The 21469-nt window shown below is 40.6% G+C and overlaps 1 protein-coding gene across 1 annotated transcript in view; it reads left to right on the top strand.

Annotated features, from left to right (window-relative positions):
• LOC135703955 (myosin heavy chain, non-muscle) overlaps positions 1 to 17489 on the top strand; it is a 29377-nt gene extending 11888 nt beyond the window's left edge. The window contains exons 2-6 of the mRNA XM_065225308.1: positions 4157 to 4374; positions 4627 to 5128; positions 5208 to 5303; positions 15451 to 15606; positions 15668 to 17489. Of these exons, the coding sequence (XP_065081380.1) occupies positions 4157 to 4374; positions 4627 to 5128; positions 5208 to 5303; positions 15451 to 15606; positions 15668 to 17272 (2577 nt within the window). The 3' untranslated portion in view covers positions 17273 to 17489. The remainder of the gene's footprint in view (positions 1 to 4156; positions 4375 to 4626; positions 5129 to 5207; positions 5304 to 15450; positions 15607 to 15667) is intronic.
• Positions 17490 to 21469: the final 3980 nt, after the last annotated feature.

Raw genomic sequence — 21469 nt, 5'->3', positions numbered from 1 at the left:
ACTTTATTTGAACTTTATGGAACTTGAAAGTTCTGTCGGGACTTTATTCGAGCTTTATGGAACTTGAAAGTTCTGTCGGAACTTTATTTGAACTTTATGGAACTTGAAGGTTCGGTCGGAACTTTATTTGAACTTTACGGAACTTGGAAGTGATTTTAATCGTTGAATGCGGAACTTTTGGTTACTTGGGAGGTTATGATCTCTAGAACAACTTTACCGAAGACAGTAACTTTCTATCTGGTCAGGATCTCAAGATTTTCCATGTTGTAACCAATTAAGTCAAATCCCACGTAGGACGGACACCGTTAACGCGGTTTCCATTCACATTTTCTCTATTATCCGCATTTTTTGGGGGTTAAATGTGATAAACGTTTAGCTTGTTTAGTTAAAAACAAGTTTTTTTTAAGGAATACCCGTTGGTTTCATATCGATTGGTAGCTCGGCTGCAAAATGGCAAAGGAAAACTCACACTGTTGTACAAAGTACAACGCGCGAGTAATCGTGTTACAAAAGTTGGCGCGAGTAACGGAGGGTTAAGAACGAAGATGACGTGGAAATACCGGAAACAATGTTCGCCATCATTTTTAAATCCAAGATGGCGGCTTTCGGTTACATTATAATTGAGAAATATTGTTAAATACCCTTCATCCCAGATTTTACTATAACCAGAAGCCACCATCTTGGATTTAAACTGGCGTCGGGCATTGATTTCCGATCTCTAGACATCACCACGATTCCAAAAATACCCACATTTAAAAGTGTTTGATATTTTTTTCCAGACTTTATTACAACCAGAAGCCGCCATCTTAGATTTCAAAATGGTGTCGGGCATCGATTTCGGGTCTCTAGACGTCACCACGATTGCAAAAATATCCATATTGAAGGGTATTTGACAATGTTTTCTACATTTTGTATAATCAAAAGCCGCCATATTGGATTTCAAAATGGCGTCAGAGATCGTTTACCGTTCGCTAGATGTTACCACCATTCCGAAAATATCCATATGTACACTCAAAATAATGTTCACGTCAATGCTACGTGAAAACATACGTAGATTTTTTTCCATCGTACTTTTCACGTAAGAGTTACGTGATTGGCATGTAGATGCACTCATTTCGTCAAGCTTCAACTTCACATGAGTATCACGTATAACTTACGTGATTTTGCTTATGAATGTCATGGTGGTTTTAAGTACCATTGTTATTGATGATACTTATATACTTTTTTTTATTTATTATTATAATGAATTTTCACAATATATCAGACTAATAGCCACAATGAAATCCGATGAAACCAAGGAGAAACACTTATAATTCCAATCAGGTGCAGTGTGATAACATAGAGGTTGGTGATAATCCAAGTTATTTTTCCGCGGGGAACTGCTGGATTGCTTAACACCTACCTGTAAAAAATAATAAAATAATAAAGTGAGTTTTGACAATGGAAAAAATAACCCGTATCTTATACTTACATCTTGCAATTAATTTATCAAAAACATCTCTATATCTAGCCGCCATGTTGTGCACCATGCTGAGTGTCGTACTCTTTTTTTCAGAAGTGGAAACCATGTAAGGTTTACGTGAAACGCACATAGAAATTGTCTATGTGGAAATCACGTAAATTTCATTGGATGCGTTAGAGTATTCAACAGAAATTTTCTTTAATATTCAAATGGTATCACATATATGCTACGTGAGTCACGTAAAGCTGATAGAATAGGGAAACGAGATACCTTATGTGATTTTTCACGTAACTTTGACGTGTCGATTATTTTGAGTGTAGTTTGTTGGACAAGTTTGGCGGACTCTTTACTGATAAAAATAATTTTTCCCACTATGCCAGGTTTTTCGCTTTGCATGATAATATAAAATTATAGGGATGAAACAGGTTTCCAAAAATGTGATGGAGATAATATATGTACGCCGTTTAATTGATAAGGATAATATCACGAACGTTCTCTCAAAAGATAGGGATGGATAATAACATCTCCATCATTGATAGGTTCTCTGCTGATAATATAACTCTCACTCCTATCAATGATAGGGATAATACCCTCTATTATCTACACACTTAGAAAAATTCATGTAAATTTAGGTGCTCTGAGAGTGACATATACGAGCGTCAATTTTGACGTAAATTGGAGTCATAACAAAGGTTTGAGCCTCACGCGCGTATTACGGATATAGAGGACTGAATTTAACAATCGATTAAAAAAAAAAATGCAATTTTGAAGCTTATTTGGAAGATACCTTGAGTTAGTAGTAAGTTTTCTGGCAAATGTTGGGGGTTTGTGAGCATTCCTGACATTGCTGAAAATTATGATAGCATCAGATTGCGGGGTTGCTAGTGTAATAGGATGATTTGTTGATTGTTCATTAACTCTTGATCGCTTCTTCTTCTTCTTCTTCTTCTTCTTCTTCTTCTTCTTCTTCTTCTTCTTCTTCTTCTTCTTCTTCTTCTTCTTCTTCTTCTTCTTCTTCTTCTTCTTCGCATTTCAAGCTTATTGCATATCGCATATTAGCCTATTGCGTGCTCTCAACTTAGTGTTCTACATGCATTTCCACAGTTATTAATTGAGAGCTTTCGATGCCTGTACCATTTTTGCATTGGTATAATTGTGTGGCAACAAGTCCAATCATACTTCTATGCCCAGGGAAGTCGAGAAATTTTCCAACCCGAATAATTCCTAGACCGGACCGGGAATTGAACCCAGCCACCTCCAGCATTGTCTTGCTTTGTAGCTGCGCCTTAGCCGGCTGAGCTAAGGGAGGCCGCTTGTAATACTTATGAATATTTTAGGTGGACAAAAAGGCGAACTAAGAGGTGGACGCCTGAGCTTTTCCATATTTATATCGCTGTGAAGCAACTGTAAACTCTAGAGGGAATTTATATCTATAACTGTAACCAGTTCGATTTTGTTTGCAAACCTGGTTAAATTGTCTTATTTAATTATCTTAAAGATAAATCGTTCAGCTCAAACCTTTGTAGGGGTAAGAGGTGGGACCATCACCATCATAACAGACGCGAAATATAACTTAATCAAACGTACTTTTCGTCGAGCAACGAACTTTTCAGTCTCGAAGCACTTAAATAATATTACATGACTTGTTCGTTTACGTCTCATCTTTTATGTCGAAGATGAATTCCGTCACGTGTAGAACTAGTTATTTCTAAGTGTGTATCTATCATTTTTTCTATCACTGATAGTATAATTGATAGAAGCAGTTGTGATGGGGATAGGTAGGTAGGTGATTTTGATAAATGATAGGGATAATTTTGATGCCTGAAAGTGACTGTATCGTGTAAATCTTATTCAGTCCAAGGGCCTTAACATTTTTTCAACGGCCAAAATCTTATTTTTTTTTTTCAGATTCCGATTTGGAATCAAAATACGCGCTCGGGTCTTCCAGCCAACAGATTCTTAATCTTCGACGTATACACCTTTAATCTAACGTTCACATAAATGTTTTTTTTTTGCATAGAAAGCCTTCAATTTATAACTGATTAAGTGCTTCAAAGACCAACTAGGCACGTACACGTTTGTACGGGAGTGTCAAAGCCGAAAAGATGAAGGAGAAAGATACCTTACTGAATATTAGCCAATTACTATTAATAGATATGGAGGACAATGCGTCTCCATGGTATTTGAAATGTCAAACAACAGTACAGTTTATAGTGTCACTTGACAATGTTGTTTTCGAGCGCTAAAACTAACTAGAGCTACATATATCAAGCAGCAATAACCTCACAAGAGAAAATACAACAAACCGTTGAAGTATACAACAAGACTACTTCAATGGAAACCTATAAATTTTCAATTAATTTACCACAAACGCCGCGTGAAAGTCAAACTTAATCCAAACAAAATTTCACTTTTCATCGTGACCTAACTTCTTGCCGAATGGCAAAAAACAACAGAAAATCGCAGAAACAAGGAAGTAAACGCCGACAAACGTCTTAATAGTCGACCGACAACATTATTCCTTTGTGTTCCCCCTATTTCGCTTCGCAATGTCACCAGAACCAGACTATTTACCGAGGCTCACGTCGCGACGTCGTCGTTGTCGTCGTTGGTTGTTCATGTTCATCCCCATAGCTCAACCCGTGTTTTATTCCGTTGTATTGTAACAATGATTTTTGTTTTCTTTCGCTTCAGCTTAAGGCGAAATTGCGCCAGATCGAGGACTCTCTGCACGAGCGGGAGATGCAAATTATGTCCGCCGATCTACGCCGCGAGTACGAACGACAAATGTCCAACATCCGCAATCTTCGCGAACTGTACGAGGAACGGGAACGTGTCTCCCGGATGGAGCGTGACAATCTGCTGCGACAGCTGGAGCTGCGCAAGAATGACCTGGAAGCCGAGCAGGAAAAGTACGTACAATTGTTGGTGTCCTGTTGCTTTCCGTTTTTTCCGTTTTCGTTTTGTTTATCTACCCTACCTACATCTCGAGACGCATTTAAATTTAAATGATGAAAACAGAGCGTAAAGCTTTCTCCCCTTCTAGCGAAGCACAACTAATTAATCACGAAACAGAGCACAAAAATGACAATTTTTCCGCTCGACCATTGCAACTGCGACGACGCCCGATCTGTATTCTATTTTCATTTTTCCGCCATCAACAGGAACAAAAATCACGAATCACACGTCGCCAGCCTGCAGGCGGACTTGGAAACAATGAAAAACGAGCTGATTCAGACGCAGGAAAAACTAAGCCAATCCGCGGTGGAATCGCGACAGCTGCAAGCCGAAATGACCGTTGTAAATCAATTCATATCGAAATTCCTACTGGGAATGAACCGCAAGCAGACGGCCGGCAGTGTCAAGCTGGACAAGCTGGCCGAAGTGCTGCAGGAGAACCGGGGGCTGCTAATCGAAATGACCAAGGAGGAATCGGAAACGATCGATCTGGGGGCATTCCTTCCGCGGGCTCTCTACGATCTGGTAGCCGAAGTGGACGAAGAAAACCCCGACGCCAACGAAAGCGAGACTTCCACGGAAGACGGCGCACTCACACAGGTGCAGAATGCTTCGCCGGAACAGATCGCTGACAAGCTGCCAAAAGTGTGGCGGGTGCTGATTGAGCTGGTGAATCACCACGAACGAGTGCCGCAAGTTCCGTTTGTGGTGGGTTTCGGTCGATTTCGACCGATGATGTCATTGTTGAATGATGATTATGTTCTAAACTTTGATTCTGTTTACCCAGGAAAATGGCGAAAGTGAAGATTGCTTCAAGACGGAGATGACGAAAAATGGATCGAAAACGGTAGTTAGCGTTAGCAAGACGTATCTCAAGTTGAAGGTAGGTGGCAACGGGTGTGAGCAATCGCGATAAAGCAATGGTATGCAATTAGTTGGCGATTCGATTAATTTAAGCGGGATAACGTATCATCATCATTATGTGAATCATGGTGGGTCGAAAGTTCTACAGGATTCTGAAAATTGACGCAAGAGGGATTTAATTTCATTGGAAGCATATCAAATTGATAGCGAATTTGTTTTTGATACAGTTCGAATCTGGACCGGGTATCAAGATTGGGTTGGCTTGTTGTATATCAAACGTCAGTGTAAACGTTTGTTTTTTGTAATCTGGCTCGGGTTGAGGTTCGCACTGACAATAAGCTCGGTTTCGCATGGGTTGGAACTGGTTCCAACCTGGATAATAAACAAATTCGCTATAAGGGTTGGTTGATATCGGGGATTTTTTTATTATCGGACAGGTTTGGGTCGAAGGGTCTCATATTTTTATGAAATTTTACCCACAGGTAGAGTTTATCATTATATGAACGAAAAATAATATAGTTGAAGATGCTAATTACAAATAACAGACTGTAGTGGTAATTTTTATACGATAGATGGAGTACACTCAAAAAAATTTAAAATCTAAATAGATTAAAAGTTACACTAAATCGCAACTCTCCTGACCGACGCATAGATGGGAATAAAGAGAGAGAATACGAACTTAGTATAAAATTAGTTTATACGTGAAAAAGCATAAAACAGCAATATCCGTGAAATGCATACACATGATTTATTTGGAGAAATGCATTTTTGTCTTCTTTTACATTTTCTTGTTTCAATTAATTGTTTACAAATCAAAATAAAAGCATTTGATCAAGAATAATTAGTTCATAGCAAAATAGCTGATACATTTTACAGTTGTTTTATTAAAATGAAAAATTCAACTAAATTTACTAACCATTCCTGTGCAACTAGAACTATGCTACCTACAAACTAGCAGCACGATATGAAGAAAGGTCAGCTACAGAGGCAAGGTGAGGTTTTCGGTGAAGAAATCTGACCAATTCCCGACCAGGCCAATCTAGGTGCAAGCGATCGAGTCTTGGAACGATAATTGGCTACCGTGGAATTGCAGAACTCGGTGGTACTCTTACAGAGGTCCATTTCGCAGTGTAAGTTTTAATTCATCTAGGATTTGGCTCGGGATTTGGGGTGTAGGGAAATTGAAGTTGATGAGCCAAGCTGTGGGCAGATAAGAGGGAATTTTGAATAGGGTTCTTTTAGCAATGTTAAGGGACTGAAAACTTACGTCCATATAATTTCTCCTGGGGCAGATCCTATGGCAGTTGAGATACCATTTGTAGATTCTTTGATGACCCTCACCGTGTTGATCCGCACGACTTACGAGGGAAGCTCATCGGGCATCTATGGTGACATCACATTGTACAGGACATTCGGTCCCGGTTACGTGGGTTAGTTTTCCATTTTGGGAGATCCAATCTGCTCGGTGGTGGCTAGCTTGTTATTTGTGAAAATGAAATAACTTGAAACCTGAATTCTTCCTAAAAAGGTAATAATGTATTTTATCCAAACTGAGGTAAATGAAAACTATACCATTAACTGTTGAATTTTCAGCTTTCTTTTTAATGTTATTTAAATAACTAATCTTTTTCCACCCAAAAACAAACTTGATCGACTACATGAGCCATTGCGATTGAATTGTAATTTTCATTATGAAATTTATATATCCTCGGTACACACTGTAGGAATCTCACGGCGTTATTCTGACTTAGTATAATTTTGAAGAGAATTTTAATCCGATCAATGTATAAAATTTGCATATCCCAAAAATGATTAGATTTAAATCTATCTTTGCTTAGTAATATTTTTGAGTGTAGATGAAAGCATAGAGTTGATAGTTCCGTTGGAGTACGGCAGTGTGAAAATTGCATATAGATATTAGAATAGCGAGTTAGGACAACAAACCGATTTATACCTTCCTTAAAAGTTGTCCTAGCTCGCTATTCTAATATCTATATACAATCTTCACACTGCCGTACTCTAACGGAACTATCAACTCTATGCTTTCATCTACTCCATCTATCGTATAAAAATTACCACTACAGTCTGTTATTTGAAATTAGCATCTTCAACTATGTAAATCGTTGACTTCACGCAGAAGTAATACTAAAACATATAGTCAAAGAAAAATAATAATTAGGAATAAGAAATCACCGGGAAAAGGGCCTTAGCCCGGGAATTTTGATGCAAAATTGGGGAAAAATACATAATTCGATACTAGTCCTTGGAATGTTTCAAAAGCTCCTTGGAATGGACTGGATGTTTAGGCTTTTTTTTCAGTTTGAAGAATTAGGAACATTTACAATGAATTCTAAAGATAACACCAAGGAGTTTTGATAAAAACTTGTAAGAAGTTGTGAAAAAATACCAAGGTTTAAGAGAAGAGTAGGTCTGAGTAGAATATTTAGCTGGTTCTTCTTGGAAGGAATAAGAACGTCTGTTACTAACGGTGATTGACAAACTAATTCTAGATAGAGCTGGAATTAGGGCGTAACAGCTTTTGTAAATAATGACTACTACCGACGATTTCTAGGAATTCAAGGCACGCCTACGCAGACCAACCTAAACAATGGATGGCGGAAGTCTTTCCCTACCCGATGAGGGTGTTGATTTGCGTAGGCGAGCCTTGAATTTCTAGAAATCATAAAGAGAAGTCATTGTTTACAAAAGCTGTTAGGCCCTAATTCCAGCTCTATCTAGAATTAATCTTTTATTTCGTTATAACTACATAGGCTGCTAAGGCGCATGTTGCTTAGATCGAGGCTTCGATAACTCTACAAAACTCTTCAACATGTGGTCAGCCCAATTATTGATCGCAAATCCTCCATCTATACCCGGTGTAATGGTTTGGTTAGCATATCAACCAACATGTCTCCAGTTGTTCGTCGATTTTCCTCTTCTTCGCCAAATCCCGAACAAAATGGTATCTTGTATCCACATGCTTGGAACGCTTGGTGTAGTCACCAAGTTGGAGAAGTTTGATACAATTTTGGCAGTCTTCTAAAATCTTTACTGACAATGGGATCCTTTCTCCAAAGCATTCCAGTAACCGTAGTAACCATTCCAGTTCTTGTCAGAATACGGACAGCGAAATATACTCTGCTTCCGTCGACAATAATACTACGCATGTTTGCTTCTTCGTACCCTAGTGAACTAATCCACCGTCCAAACGAAATAGATTGCCCGAAGTAGATTTCCGATCAGTTGCATCGCTTGCCCAATCAGCGTCCGAGAACGCTCCGAGTATCTCGTCTCCTCCAAGGCATAACTTCAAACTGCGGTGTCTGTCGGTTTGCTAACTCGTCATCCTAGTATCGATGTGCTTACTGCAATATTCGACCTGGTGGTCACCGCTAAATACAATAAACTATGGGCTTTGAAACTTTTTGTGGTTCGGAAGCCTCTCTTTCCCCTCCTTTTGTTGGATATAGCCTGGATCTATCGGAATATGCTACGATTTTGCTTCGAGAATTCCGAATTGTTCAGTCAGTTGCCGGATGTAAGCAGTCTGGTTTAAATAGTACTGCTTTCCTCTCTTCTCGATCTCAATTGTGCACGTCTCCTAGCTGGGTCAACTTGAATTCAGCTCCCAAGGACTTCACAATACCAGTTCTCCTTCTGGCTTGAGCACGCCAGGGTTATTCTGCGTGGCGAATGAGGTGAGACGAGTTGAGTCACCAAACTCACGCGATTCTGACAGGCGAAAGAAGTGAGAAAAGTCACCTCGGATGAACTCTGATGAACTCTCACTGAAGTATTGCAGTCAAAAATGTCATTCAGAGACGTAGCCTAAAATGTTGACGACTAGGGAAAATGGAGGCGAAGAAGTAAGTAAATTCAATTTTTGCGATTTGATTTCTTTAACAATACAATGAAATTCGTTTTTATTTTTCAAATTAGCAGCTCTATTATAGGTAGTTAGTTACTTGGACAGAGTTTTGAATTTTTCTTATAGCTGTGACCTCGACAATTTGCCGTGGCGATAATTAATTTCAGTAATATTCAGGACGTATACAAAATCTAGAAAAATTCTCAAAAAACCTACATAATATTTCAAAATTAACTATTTATTTACTATCACAGATATTGTTGTTGGAAGGCTTATCAATTGTTTCGATTGATGGATTGTCCGATATCTGGCAGCTGGTTTTGAAACTCCGGAGCAGCCGGTTGGCAAATTCGTACACGGTGCAGGTCTACGGTTGTGCGCCTTTTGGTAACGGAAACGATGCGTCTTTGCACAGTTGAGCCAGGCTGGAAATCCGTAGGTTAGAATAGGCCGAAGTACACATTTGCTTAGCAGAAGTCTGTTGTGAAGCTGGAGGCGAGTTCTTCGATTCACCAGAGTGTACAGAGATCGGGTCAGTCCCGAGCACTTTGCAAGCGTTTGGTTAATGTGTTTGGTAAAAGTAAGCTTAAAGCAGAGGACTAATCCTAAATATTTAGGACCGCCGAGTTTCATACAGGAGGCTGGAAAGTGGTGTTGAGCTCTTTTGCGTGTGAAGAAGACGGCTTGAGTTTTAGTGGGATTGATGTTGATTCTCCATTTGTCGTAGAACTCCTCAAGGCGATTCTGTGCTTCCTGAAGTTTAACCGTTACGATTTCTGGATTTTTGTCCGATACAAGGTAACCGGTATCATCAGCGAAGAAAGCATATATTGCTCCGTCTACCATTATGCCATCGGCAGTAAAGATGTTGCACAGAGTGGGGCTAAGAAAAGAACTTTGTGGGACACGAAATGGGATTTCGTGTGTAGTTGACAGTGATTCATTCATGACGACTTGGAAACTTCTTCCCTTCAAGAATGAATAGATCATTTTAATTTGCTATAGCAAGCTTGTGAACTAATGCTTCCTGCTACACAGAATCGTAAGCTTTTTCCACGTCGAGGACATACATGCCTGTGAACTTCTTCTCCGAAAACCCCTTTTAATATTCTGAGTGATCCGGACTTGGTGGCGCTTGAATCTAAACTGTTCGTTAGGGATTATTTGCGTGTTATCCAAGTGTCGTTGCATACGAGTAAGGATAACTCTTTCAAAACTCTTACTGAGCGAACTTAGCAGACTTATTGGACGATAGTTGCCTGTTTGGGTGATGTCTTTGTTTGTCTTTAAGATGCCTATTACAAGCGCGTGCCTCCATGTTGTTGGGATATAGCTCAGTTTGAAACAGCCGTTGCAAATCTTTGTGAGAAAGACTAGTGCTTTCCTTGGAAGCTGCTTCAGTAGCACCTTTTGGAGGCTATCCAAACCCGGTGCCTTTTTGTTTCTCAGCCTCCGGATAAGCATCTTTATCTCCTTTGGTTTCGTGTAGGTTGACCAGCCGGAATTCTCACTCTAGCCTTCTCGTATCATGTTTACTGTCTCCTCGACCTCCGCACTGGTGGCTGGATCTCCCTGTAGTTGGTTGTCGTACGCCTTCGCAAAGCTTCTACCGAGTGCATCAGCCTTTGCTTTCCCAGACGTGACTAGTGACCCTTCGATCTTGAATGGTGGATTGTATTTGATACTATTACGAACAAGCTTGGAAATTTTCCAGAACCTTTTTTTTTTCCTTGGTTTGTTTTCCGTCGATCTTGTTTTCCGTGCTGAGCACCAATGCTACCGACGCCAGGAAGGCAGCTCCCATTACCTGGACCCTACCTATCGACCCATCCACTCATGAACCGGGGACCGACGGCTTTACTTCCCTTCCGAAAGAAGGCGTGATCAGAGATGTTATGCCTCAGAATATCCCGGCGGCGCCGACTGGGATTGAACCCAGGCCTGCTGGGTGAGAGGTAATCACGCTTACCACTACACCACCGGCGCCACTTTCAGAACTTTTTACTGCCGTTTGTAAGATCCTGTACCGTTTCGCCAAAAATTTAAAAAACGAAATCTGACATATTCTGTCTGAATTCTACGGTTCAGAGAATCAACAATAATGTGGAGATAGGGGTCGCGTGATCGCATGTACTGTCGTCGCCTTATGTTGCGGAGGCTAAACAACTTGATCTATCAATACTTCCGTAATACTTCCGGTACGGACATTTCTTAAAATTTGCCGTGTGATTCTGTTGGCAATTTGCACACTTCAACTTCTGCCGTAAGTTGATCTCCGTATCCTTGTTAAGCTGTTCTTTCTTGGGTAGAGGGCAAGAGCTCGATGTATGCTTTTTGCCACATTTGCCACAGCGTGTAATCATATTGTAGTGACGACTATACCGTGCCCGAATCTTTGACAACGGTAGCATTGAATCACATCACTTTTCTTTTTAGAGTAATAACGCCACATCAGATTTTTTTTTCATTGTCTTGAGCATACAAATAACAAGAACATGAATGTACACTCATTTTTGGGATCTGACGACTTATTTGCTTGACACCCTACTAGTCTCGTCTGTGTTATAGTATAATATTTATTTAAATGAAAGCGAAATGAAAAAAAATTGTTTCTTCTTCTTATTCTTCTTCTTCTTCTTCTTCTTCGCAAATCTAAAAAAAATATTCTTCAATCCATTAGCATTTTCTTCTTTTTCTTCGCAAATCTAAAAAAAATCTTCAATCCATTAGCTTCGAATTGAGGATCCGTTCCACTTCTTGATAGAAACATGCACTTCTATCGATTGAACGTCGCCTCATTAAGCACCAACCTCTGGATTCTACTGTACACCGTTATCGTAAATTTACTGTGTTATTGAAGGAGATGTTTTTTTTTCGTTCATGGAAAACATCAACCTTGAACTTCTGGAATGAGCCGGATCAGCTACCCTGCAGAAATTCTAGGTTATTGGAGTTTCTCCACAATTTAAATAAATCGTTAACTTACCATTTATATCTACTTACTTAGTAACCCATGGATTAAACATCACAGTTGTTAAGTTTTTGAATGAAAGGAGATTTTTTAAAGTTATTTTATTTTTCGTTATTGAAATAAATGTAAACACCAAGAAACTCAAAGCTCAAAAAACCTCATTCGCCACGCAGAATAACCCTGATTATCGAAATAAAGAAGGATATAAGTAGTCTTACCTTCTTGGTGACGAATGTACCGGCATGGATTCGCATCCGACGATTCGAATCTCATTTTCTTCAAAGTACCGTACCTGGTTCCACTTGCCGATTGTTTTAGCCCATAGAGACTCCTCTTCAGTGAACACGCATTTTTCTCTATTTTTAGCTTCAGTGCCGGGTGGGAAGAAGAAGTTTGATACAAGGGATCCATACAAATACGCTGTTTTAACATCAACGTGTTTAACCATCATAACTTCTTTGCCGCAATCGTCAATAGAACACGAAGCGTAATTTGTTTCGCTACAGGTGCAAAAACTTCGTTGTAGTCTTGTGTGTTGCCTTGTGCTACGAGACGGGCCTTGTACCGAATCATCTTTCCAGTAGCATCACGTTTCTTCTTAAAAATTCACCGGCAACCCACTGACTTTGTACCTGATGGTAGATCAACCTCCTCTCAGGTGTCATTTGTCCTGAGGGACGCAAGTTCTTCGGTAATAGCTGCCATCCATTGCTCGCGCTCCGGTCCACTAACTGCATCGTGATATGACCGAGGCTTTTCAGTCAGCATACCCACCTGGTACCACAGCGGTGGAACTCCTTTAGTGCTTTGATTTGTGCGACGAGCTTCAGCGGTCTTTGTCTCCTCTTGCACCACATCATCACTGTCAGGATCATCCTCAGATTTCTCTTCTTCGTCAAACTCGTTGGCGTCTTCAAATACCTTAAAATTACCATCGACATCGTCATCATCTTGCTCTTGATTCCCATCGTTGTCCAATATATCAACCTTTCGTGGCACGGGCATCTCTTGTAGTTGAGTTTTGAAATTCGTACTCAACATCATTTTGCTGTGGAACAAACATCTTCCAGTTTCAAAAACCGCACATCCCGGCTAATCACGATCTTGTTTGTCTTCAAGTCGATCATCCGGTACTGCATGTGCTGTTGGGAGTACCCTACGAAAATCTACTTCTTCGCTTTTGACACCGCTTGATACAACACAACCAGCTTCGTTAAAGCGCACATCCGCGCCTTTCTTTATCAGACAACTTGCAAATACCTTCTCCTTTAACTGGGCACTTTCGACCATCAGCATCTACCACTTCTTTGGGAGTTTCTGCCTTTCGTTGTTCCATCTCCATGAAGAACTTTCGGTTCGCACAGATATGTCACGACGCGCCAGAGTCCACAATCCATTCTCTTACGAAATTGGTAACTGCAAACGCAAATGTTCCAGCATCCGAGGTTGTCGCTTTGACCTGCGCTGACCTGTGATGCCTTGAATCCTTACGAACATCCGTACTTACTTTGACGTTACAATGCTTCTTTTTGTGGCCAACTTTCTTGCAGTCAGTTCTGTATCCTGTCTTCCACCTTCAACACGTGATCGGATGATCCTTCACGCCCGGGCTTGAGTACTTCATCAATCATATTCTGCTTGACGAGCTCCAGAGTAACGTCATCTTCCTTGCGACAGTCCAATGCAGTTGTGAGGGTACTGAACGACTTCGGTAAGCTTCGTAGTACCATCATCACCTCCAACTCACGGCCAAGATTCGTACCACCTTTAGAGAGTTTCTCGAATAATCGTTCCATCTCATAGAAATGCTGCTCCATGTTTTCGCCGTCTACGTTCCGTTTTTCGCTCGTGATGACGTTGCAGATTCTTCCACGCTTCTTTTGCTGATACTCCTGTGTTTACCAAACGCCAAAGATCTTCTCTCACCAACAGCAATTCAACTGTGAACTTCCAGCTACCATACTTCTCGTTGTTGAGCTTCTCAACTCCGAGCCGATTCATCTTCAATTTCGACCGAACTGCGTCGAAAAAATTTCAGGAAAAATGCTGGAACAATAATGGGCTGTTTATTAACTACGTAGACATTTTTTTGGGATTCTTGCCCCCCCCTCCCTCTGCGTAGACAATTGTCCATACAAAATTTTTAAAATTGGTATGGGCCGTGGATAATTGCCAACCTACTCCCTCCGAAAACTGTATACGTAGTTAATGGACAGCCCCTAACTTATTAGAAGGAATAAGAACGTCTGCTTATAACGGTGATTATAGTTTGTTACTAATAAATATTTTATTTCGTTACAGCTACACAGGGGAAATGGCTCTAATGTTGGCCTATGGATCTAAGATTGGGCCCATCGCAAAAAATCTGCTATTTATCAATTTTATATAGATGAACGCGTCATTAGGATAATAATAATGGATATTTTTGGTCGCTATTGAAAATTAAGTCGATTGCTGAATTTATGTATGGGCCCAAATTAGGGCATTTAGGCCGACATTACATCCATTTCCCCTAGGTTGCTAAAACCCTAAATGCGAGTACTCTGCAACAGTTCTGATGTGACTTTCATGGCGATTGTGAAGAAGATTTCACGGAATATTCCATAATATGTCTATATTAATATGTCAATAGAGCGCTCCAGAACAAATAGCTTAATAATATTGAATTTAATACTCGACCTTCTCTAATTTGCATGAATCTTTGCATAATTGTTTGTTATGGGCTATGCGGCCATTTTGAATTTGGCATTTAGTTTTTTTCTTCGAAATTGCGTGTTCGTTTTTAAGAAGTCGTAGCACGAATAGGCCACTTTTAATCGAACGATAGCCAATTTGTTTTAATAATTTTAAGAAAAAAAAAACCAAGACAGTATAAAAATTTAAATAACGAAAAAAGTTCTTGTTCAATATCTTGATTTTTTTTAAATGCTTATGTTTTAATTTGGAAATATTAAAAACCTTGTAAAATTAAAAAAATTAAAAAATCGTAGTCTTGTCAAATTTTTTTTGAAATATTTGATACAAGTCACGATTGTCACGAATAACCCAAGAGAATTAATGTGACTATAAATTAAAAAAAAAATGATAGTTCGTTTTATATCTGTTTTTTTTCACAGAAAACAACATTTGACACCTTTTAAAGCGTTTTTCGTGTTAAAATTACAAAAGCTTAATTCCAAACCAAAGTTGGATGACATTTTCAAAAAAATCCAGTAAATTTTTCAACAAACTTTGTCGCACTTGGGTTTGGAACTAAGCTTTTGTAATTTTTACACAGTAATTTTGTTCTACATCTTAACAACCCAATTTGTGCAATTCTCGTTACAGGACCTGATCTTGGAGAAGAAAGCCCTCAAAAAAGAAACGAACCGCATGAAGACTCTGAACGTCCACCTGGAGCGTCGTTTGGAAACGCAGGAAAAGCGCCTCAGTGCTGTAAGTTTGGAGTTGACCAAAACGTGGCACCTGGTTGGCAAGATGCAGGTATGTTCAATGCAGATTTCCATGCCATTTCCGATTCAATAACTGTAACCTTCCCCAACAGCGCCAACACCGTCAACTGCACACACAGGAGCAAATCCTACGCTACCACCTGCAACAGAAACGACGTCTGCTGTGCGAGCTGAAGGAAGAGTTGGAGTACTGTCGGCTAAAGTGGAGTGCCGCCCGGCAGAAGAACATCGAGTCCGAAGATCAGTGGAAGATACTGAAGGCAGACTTCGTTGCCCGCAAGAAGCAGGATTCGTTGAACAATTCCGGCGAGAGTGGATACAGTGATGAGCAACCGACGGACGACGAAGACGAGGACTATTTGCGCAAGGGTAAGCCATCGAAGGAACACCTGACCCGGATGGTTAATCTGGAACGGTTCCGAAGTGCTTCGCTGACGAATGTTCTTCAGGTGGCACTGGAGTTGAGAAGGTGTCACAGCGAATCCGATATGAAATCGCTGAATAATGTCGAACGAACCAATCAGTTCTGTAATGAGAAGATTGAAGATTTGCCGATATTTCCGGAGGAGGAGTTGGACTGTTCGGTGAAGAAGAAAGTCAAGAAATCGAAGAAGAAAAAAGCGAAAAAAGGTGGAGCGGAAACAGCGGAGGACATGTTTAGGAGACTGGCTGGGTTAGAACAGGATAGCAATGTGGATGAAGATGAAGATGAAGAGACGGATGATGAGATCAGTGAGGATTCGGAGTGTTCGGAAATTGAAAAAATCGAACAGCGAGAGTCAAGTCCAGTGGAGGAAATGGCGAAGGAGCCGGAGTTGAGCAGTGAGGAACTGTTCAACATGAAACGAGAAGCTCGGTTGAAACGGATGGCTGAGTTGAACTCCAGATTGGACAATTACTCAAATCCGAGTGCTTCGAAAGACTCCGAAAGTGGTGTTAGCGAAGTAGATCAAGTAGACGCAGGTCCGTCCAATGTGTTTACTACCACCGAAGAAGATTATCTACAGAGAAGATCTGCCCGGCTAGAGCGGTTGGAGAGGGAAGCTAGGGAATTCAGAAACAAACTGTCACGAACCGTGAATCGGGGTAGTGAGATTGCTGCTCAGATCGATGAAATTCACAGCGGATTCATAGCTAGGCAATCAGAATCGCCAATACCTGGTAGTTCGTCGGAGAACAGGTCGACAACGCCAATGGCGGTTGAAATACCCGCTGCAGATCTAGCAGTTCTTACGGATCGAGAACGTGAATTCACTCAGAATAGATCCGACCGTCTTCAGTCACTGGAACACCAAAGCCAATCCCTACTGCAACAGATGAATCGAACGTTGAAGAAGGGTTCCAGACTTACGACGCAACTTGATATGCTGCACTCTCGTCATAGCAGTAGCGAGCAGAGAAGTCATCCAAACGATTCTAATTCAAGCGCCGAAGTTGCCGAAGGTAACCAACGTGAACCGTCTTCTTGCAGTCCTAGTCAGAACATTGAACAGAACCTGCTACCAGAACCGGAACCGATCGACACGGTCCTACTGGAAAACTCAATCGTCATACCTCCGAATGGTCCGATCGAGCTGATTCTAGTCTCGGACGAAGAAATTCTGGAAGAAGTTGACGAATTGTTGCCCACACCTAGCAATGCTACCTCAACGCAGCAAGGGCAGGATGAAGACAACGAACGAAACGGCCAACCGTAACTTCGAAGTCCTGATTATTCTTATGATTAATAATGTTACTTATTAAAAGCACCCTATCGAAAAAAAAAAAGACAATTCCACCAGAATGTCGTCAGTTTTAGATAGACCGTAATAGTTATTCTCACTTTGTACCAGTGTCGAAACTGCTTCTGTGTTAAAACTGTATTTCTCATGTGTACTAGAAAGAGTAAAATAAATGATTAAAGCAAACATCCTATTTGGATTATTTTATGCTTGAAAGAAAATGGTAAGATCAGTGGGAGATCGAAGTAGGTCGCGCTGGAAAGTTGACGCATTTTATTCTGCTGCTGATTTTCATTTGGCGATTTTAACCATGTTTAGTGACACTTTTGATTGTTTAAAATTTGTCATGGACGGGAACAAAACAGATCAGACCATGGCGGATGAGTTAAAAAAAAATGATAAAAGGAAGATCCAGTAACAGTCTTGTAAGCGGTCACGGTAGTCGACACATTTTCTGTGATAATTGACTGCCTTTGCCTCCGACACTTGCAAAGCAAGCTATGATAGTACAGTACCAAACTAAAATGTCGTATGACAGGCTCTGTCATACGACACTGTCGCCGATGACCGTCACGAATGTATGTAATAAGAGCTGCTGATGGTGTGCTTGTGTGAATTCTGAAAATAGCAAGCAATGATGTCCTAGTAATAATATTTCTGATCAGAAATGGGTTGATTTACACCAAATTGAGGAATTACAACGAAATCACACATGTCATATGATAGCTATTTTGATAATTTTCTTTTAGCTCGAATGTTATTCTACCGCTCGTGTTGTGTAAGAGAGACGACGGTAGAGCATGAGTGTTCGAATACAAACAGACTGTCGCGTACGACAACGAGGCGAGTATAGTAAAAAACGTCAACTGTTTCAACCCCTGTCCAGGAATATTTTTTGTTGGTGTTAACTGATGGGCAACGAAAAACCCAAGGAGATCGCGATGGTGTGAATCCAGCAGGTCAACGTCCGGTGGCTTATAGTGGTAGTGTGAGTCAAGACGGTATTACCAACAATCAATACGAAACTAACGATTTTAAATCGGCTCACCACTTTAGTAGTCTATTGGTCCCAAGCAAACGATTAACGTACCCTATTCTAGTTGAAATTCTATTACTACACTATGTTTGTTTTGATTCGCTATGAAAGTTTGACAGATAACATCAGGGGTGTGTGGATTCATGCAGAACATGCAGGGGTGAGTGAAATAGCTTGGAACTGCTTAGGACCGTTGTTCTGGTACTGAGTGAGCCAAAAATAATAATGATTTTCTTCGGGACCCAGTGGTCTTAGAGTTACCTCTATGGTATTACCAAGCCGGAGGCGGCGAGTTCGATTCCCAGTCCGGTCGAGGGAATCTTCCGGGTTGAAAATTTTCTCGACTTCCCTGGGCATAGAGTATAATTGTGCTTGCCACACAATATACAAATTCATGCATTGGTATTGGCATCGAAAGCTCTCAATTAATAACTATGGAAGTGCATTTAGAAAACTAAGTTGAGAGTACGCAATAAGCTAATATGCGCTAAGCAATAAGCTTGGAATGCGAACAAGAAGAAAAAGAAGTGAGTCAAGATCAAAGAAGCTTTTGTAAACTGTATTCGGATGCTTCAAGGATTATTCGGGTGAGATCCTTTTTTTTTATTTATCTAGTTCGTAACATTATGTTTCATATAAATTTCACTACTACAGTACTAATGATTTGCGACTTTTTTCAAAAGCGCTGGCCTAAACATGCTCGTACTAAGGCTAAGGTTTTCAAGAGTCGCGCCAACCGGTGGAAACTAACGATTTAAAATTGGCTCACTACTTGACTAGCCTATAGGTCCCAAGCAAATCGATTAACGTACCCCATTCTAGTCGAAATTCTACTACTACAAAATGTTTGTTTTGATTCGCTATGAAAGTTTGACAGATAAAATAAGGGGTTCGTGGATTTTTCTATGTTTCGGGGGGTGCATCGATTAGCTTGGAACCGAAGAGAGTAGCAGAGCTGAGCACAAAAGGTGAACACGTTTCTTCGGGACCTTCTGGTCTTAGAGTTACCTCTATGGTTCTTCTATCTTACTTTCTTACATATGCATTCACCACAGACAAACAGACATAACACATTGAATATTTATCATTGTAAAACATCGTCTCTAAAACATTACCGCCACCTGTTGAATACATTGTGGTGGGCACTAAGCTGAACAGATGGCGGTAGTGTGTAAACGTCAAACGCAAGGGAATTGACTATGCGCGCCACAGGTTTCGGTACTACCAACTACGATACTTTTAAATTGTTCGTTAAATGCTTGTTCGATGAACAACTTACGAGTATTATGTCTGTTTGTCTGTGCATTCACTATTGGTTCACGCTTATTGAAAAACAGAGGTGAGCACTGTGGAAAACACTAAACGACTCAGGATTTTTAATGAATTTGCTAAACCCAAACTGTTCAAACGGTTGAGAATTAGTTTCTCGAGTCAAGCAGATGCGACGAAGCAATGTGGTTGCCAATCGCATTTGCTTTCTCCTGTGGGGTGATTTTGAGCCGTTCGTCATCATTTTCGACTCTAAGAGGTGGAACGGGTTTGGGATGAGGGTCGGTTCATCCGGAAATTGAACTGTATACAGCCCATGCTGCGAGTCGTCGAATAGTAGGCTACCGTTCTGGTTCCGTTGGCGCTCTGCTTCGTGGCGGGCATTTAAATCGCCCCCAATGACGAATCGTTAGCTCGTGCGAGTGATGGTGGTCAGGTCATTTTTTAATTGGATACCTAATCAATTACTGGCAACACACTAACGAGGGCAGTATACGACGACGGTTGGCGATTCCACCTCCACACTAAGGGCCTCGGTGATAGAAGTACGGATGTGGGGCAGGGTGTGATACTTTATCCCCTTCTTGATGATGACCGCAACCGATCAAGTCGGATAATGTTGTGATCAGGCAACCAAAAGCTGTCGCCGGATTTAAGATGGGTCTCTGTTAGGAGGCCCACGTCGATACTATGCTTGCGGAGGAAGTTAGCAAGCTCGAACTTTTTGTCTCGTACAGAGAAAGCGTTCCAAGGGGGGAGAGGTAGCTCATCGATTCTTCCGGTTCGCCTCCTAGCATCGTGCTATAAGGTACCAGGCGATAACCAGGGTAGTTGATCGATAGCTCGATGACGTCATTTCGTTGGCGTCTGCAATGGGAAATTCTCATAGCATGCGTTGACGATGGGACGTTGTCGAGTTGTTGAATAGCAACTATCGTGGTAACTCACCGATTACCTGTCGATCTGCCAAATTTGGAAAGACGTCTGCATTGAATTGTCTCATATAATAATATTCCGCCCACTATATCACAAGAAATTGCGAGTAGCTGAATGGAATGGAGATAAGTTAAGCATTGGGTACAGGACCAAGTCTCCCCTGGATGGTGCCAAAAGATGAGCGCAATAGAATCATCAAGTTGCCATAAGGCACGGAATGAGACTATTGCATGGCTGGGTAGTCAAAGTCTTCCATTCGTTAGTCATTTCAGGTGGATTAGAACAAATTTAGGTTTAGGGTGGGCGTTGGCCAGATTTGGATTTTTCAGATGTAATCCTGGATAGGACCCTGTCATTGAACGCCGCGTGAAAGTGGAACTTAATGAAGGTCTACACACTTAGAAAAAATTACCGACTAATTCATTTACCGAATTCTCAACAGCTGAACGGTCGGTAATGTTTTCAGTAATCGAGAACATTACCGAAAAATCTGTAAACTGAATCAGCAAAATTAGCTGTCAAATTTACCGAACGATCGGTAACGTTTACCGAAAAAATAAGCATGATTTGTAATCGACTTTACCGGAGAACTGTAATTTTGGAGTCGATATGTAAAATGAAATTTACCGAAAGATCTGTAGTTTTTTAAAAGGTTACCGACTCAACTGTAATTCGCTTAAATATTGTTTCAAGGTATTTTCTTGGTTTTATCAATTGAATTAAATAATTTTTCCTTATCCTTTATTTTATATTATTCTTACGGATATGCTTTTCGTAAATCTAAAAACCTTACTTACTCGTAGCGCTGGCGGTCACTGCAATCCATGCAAATATTTGGCTCTAGTTGTGGTCAATGTATTAAAGTTGAAAATTGTTGCCGGTATAAAATTTCTCTTCTTATATGATATTGATATGTCGGTGCAGTCCGGTAA

Source organism: Ochlerotatus camptorhynchus, unplaced genomic scaffold (genome assembly GCF_037179485.1).
Source record: "Ochlerotatus camptorhynchus isolate MF236.1 unplaced genomic scaffold, CSIRO-AGI_Acam_v1.1 ptg000225l, whole genome shotgun sequence".
NCBI classification, from domain to species: Eukaryota; Metazoa; Arthropoda; class Insecta; order Diptera; family Culicidae; genus Ochlerotatus; species Ochlerotatus camptorhynchus.
Note: the sequence above shows the minus strand (reverse complement) of the source record. Positions and strands in the feature narration are given on the sequence as shown.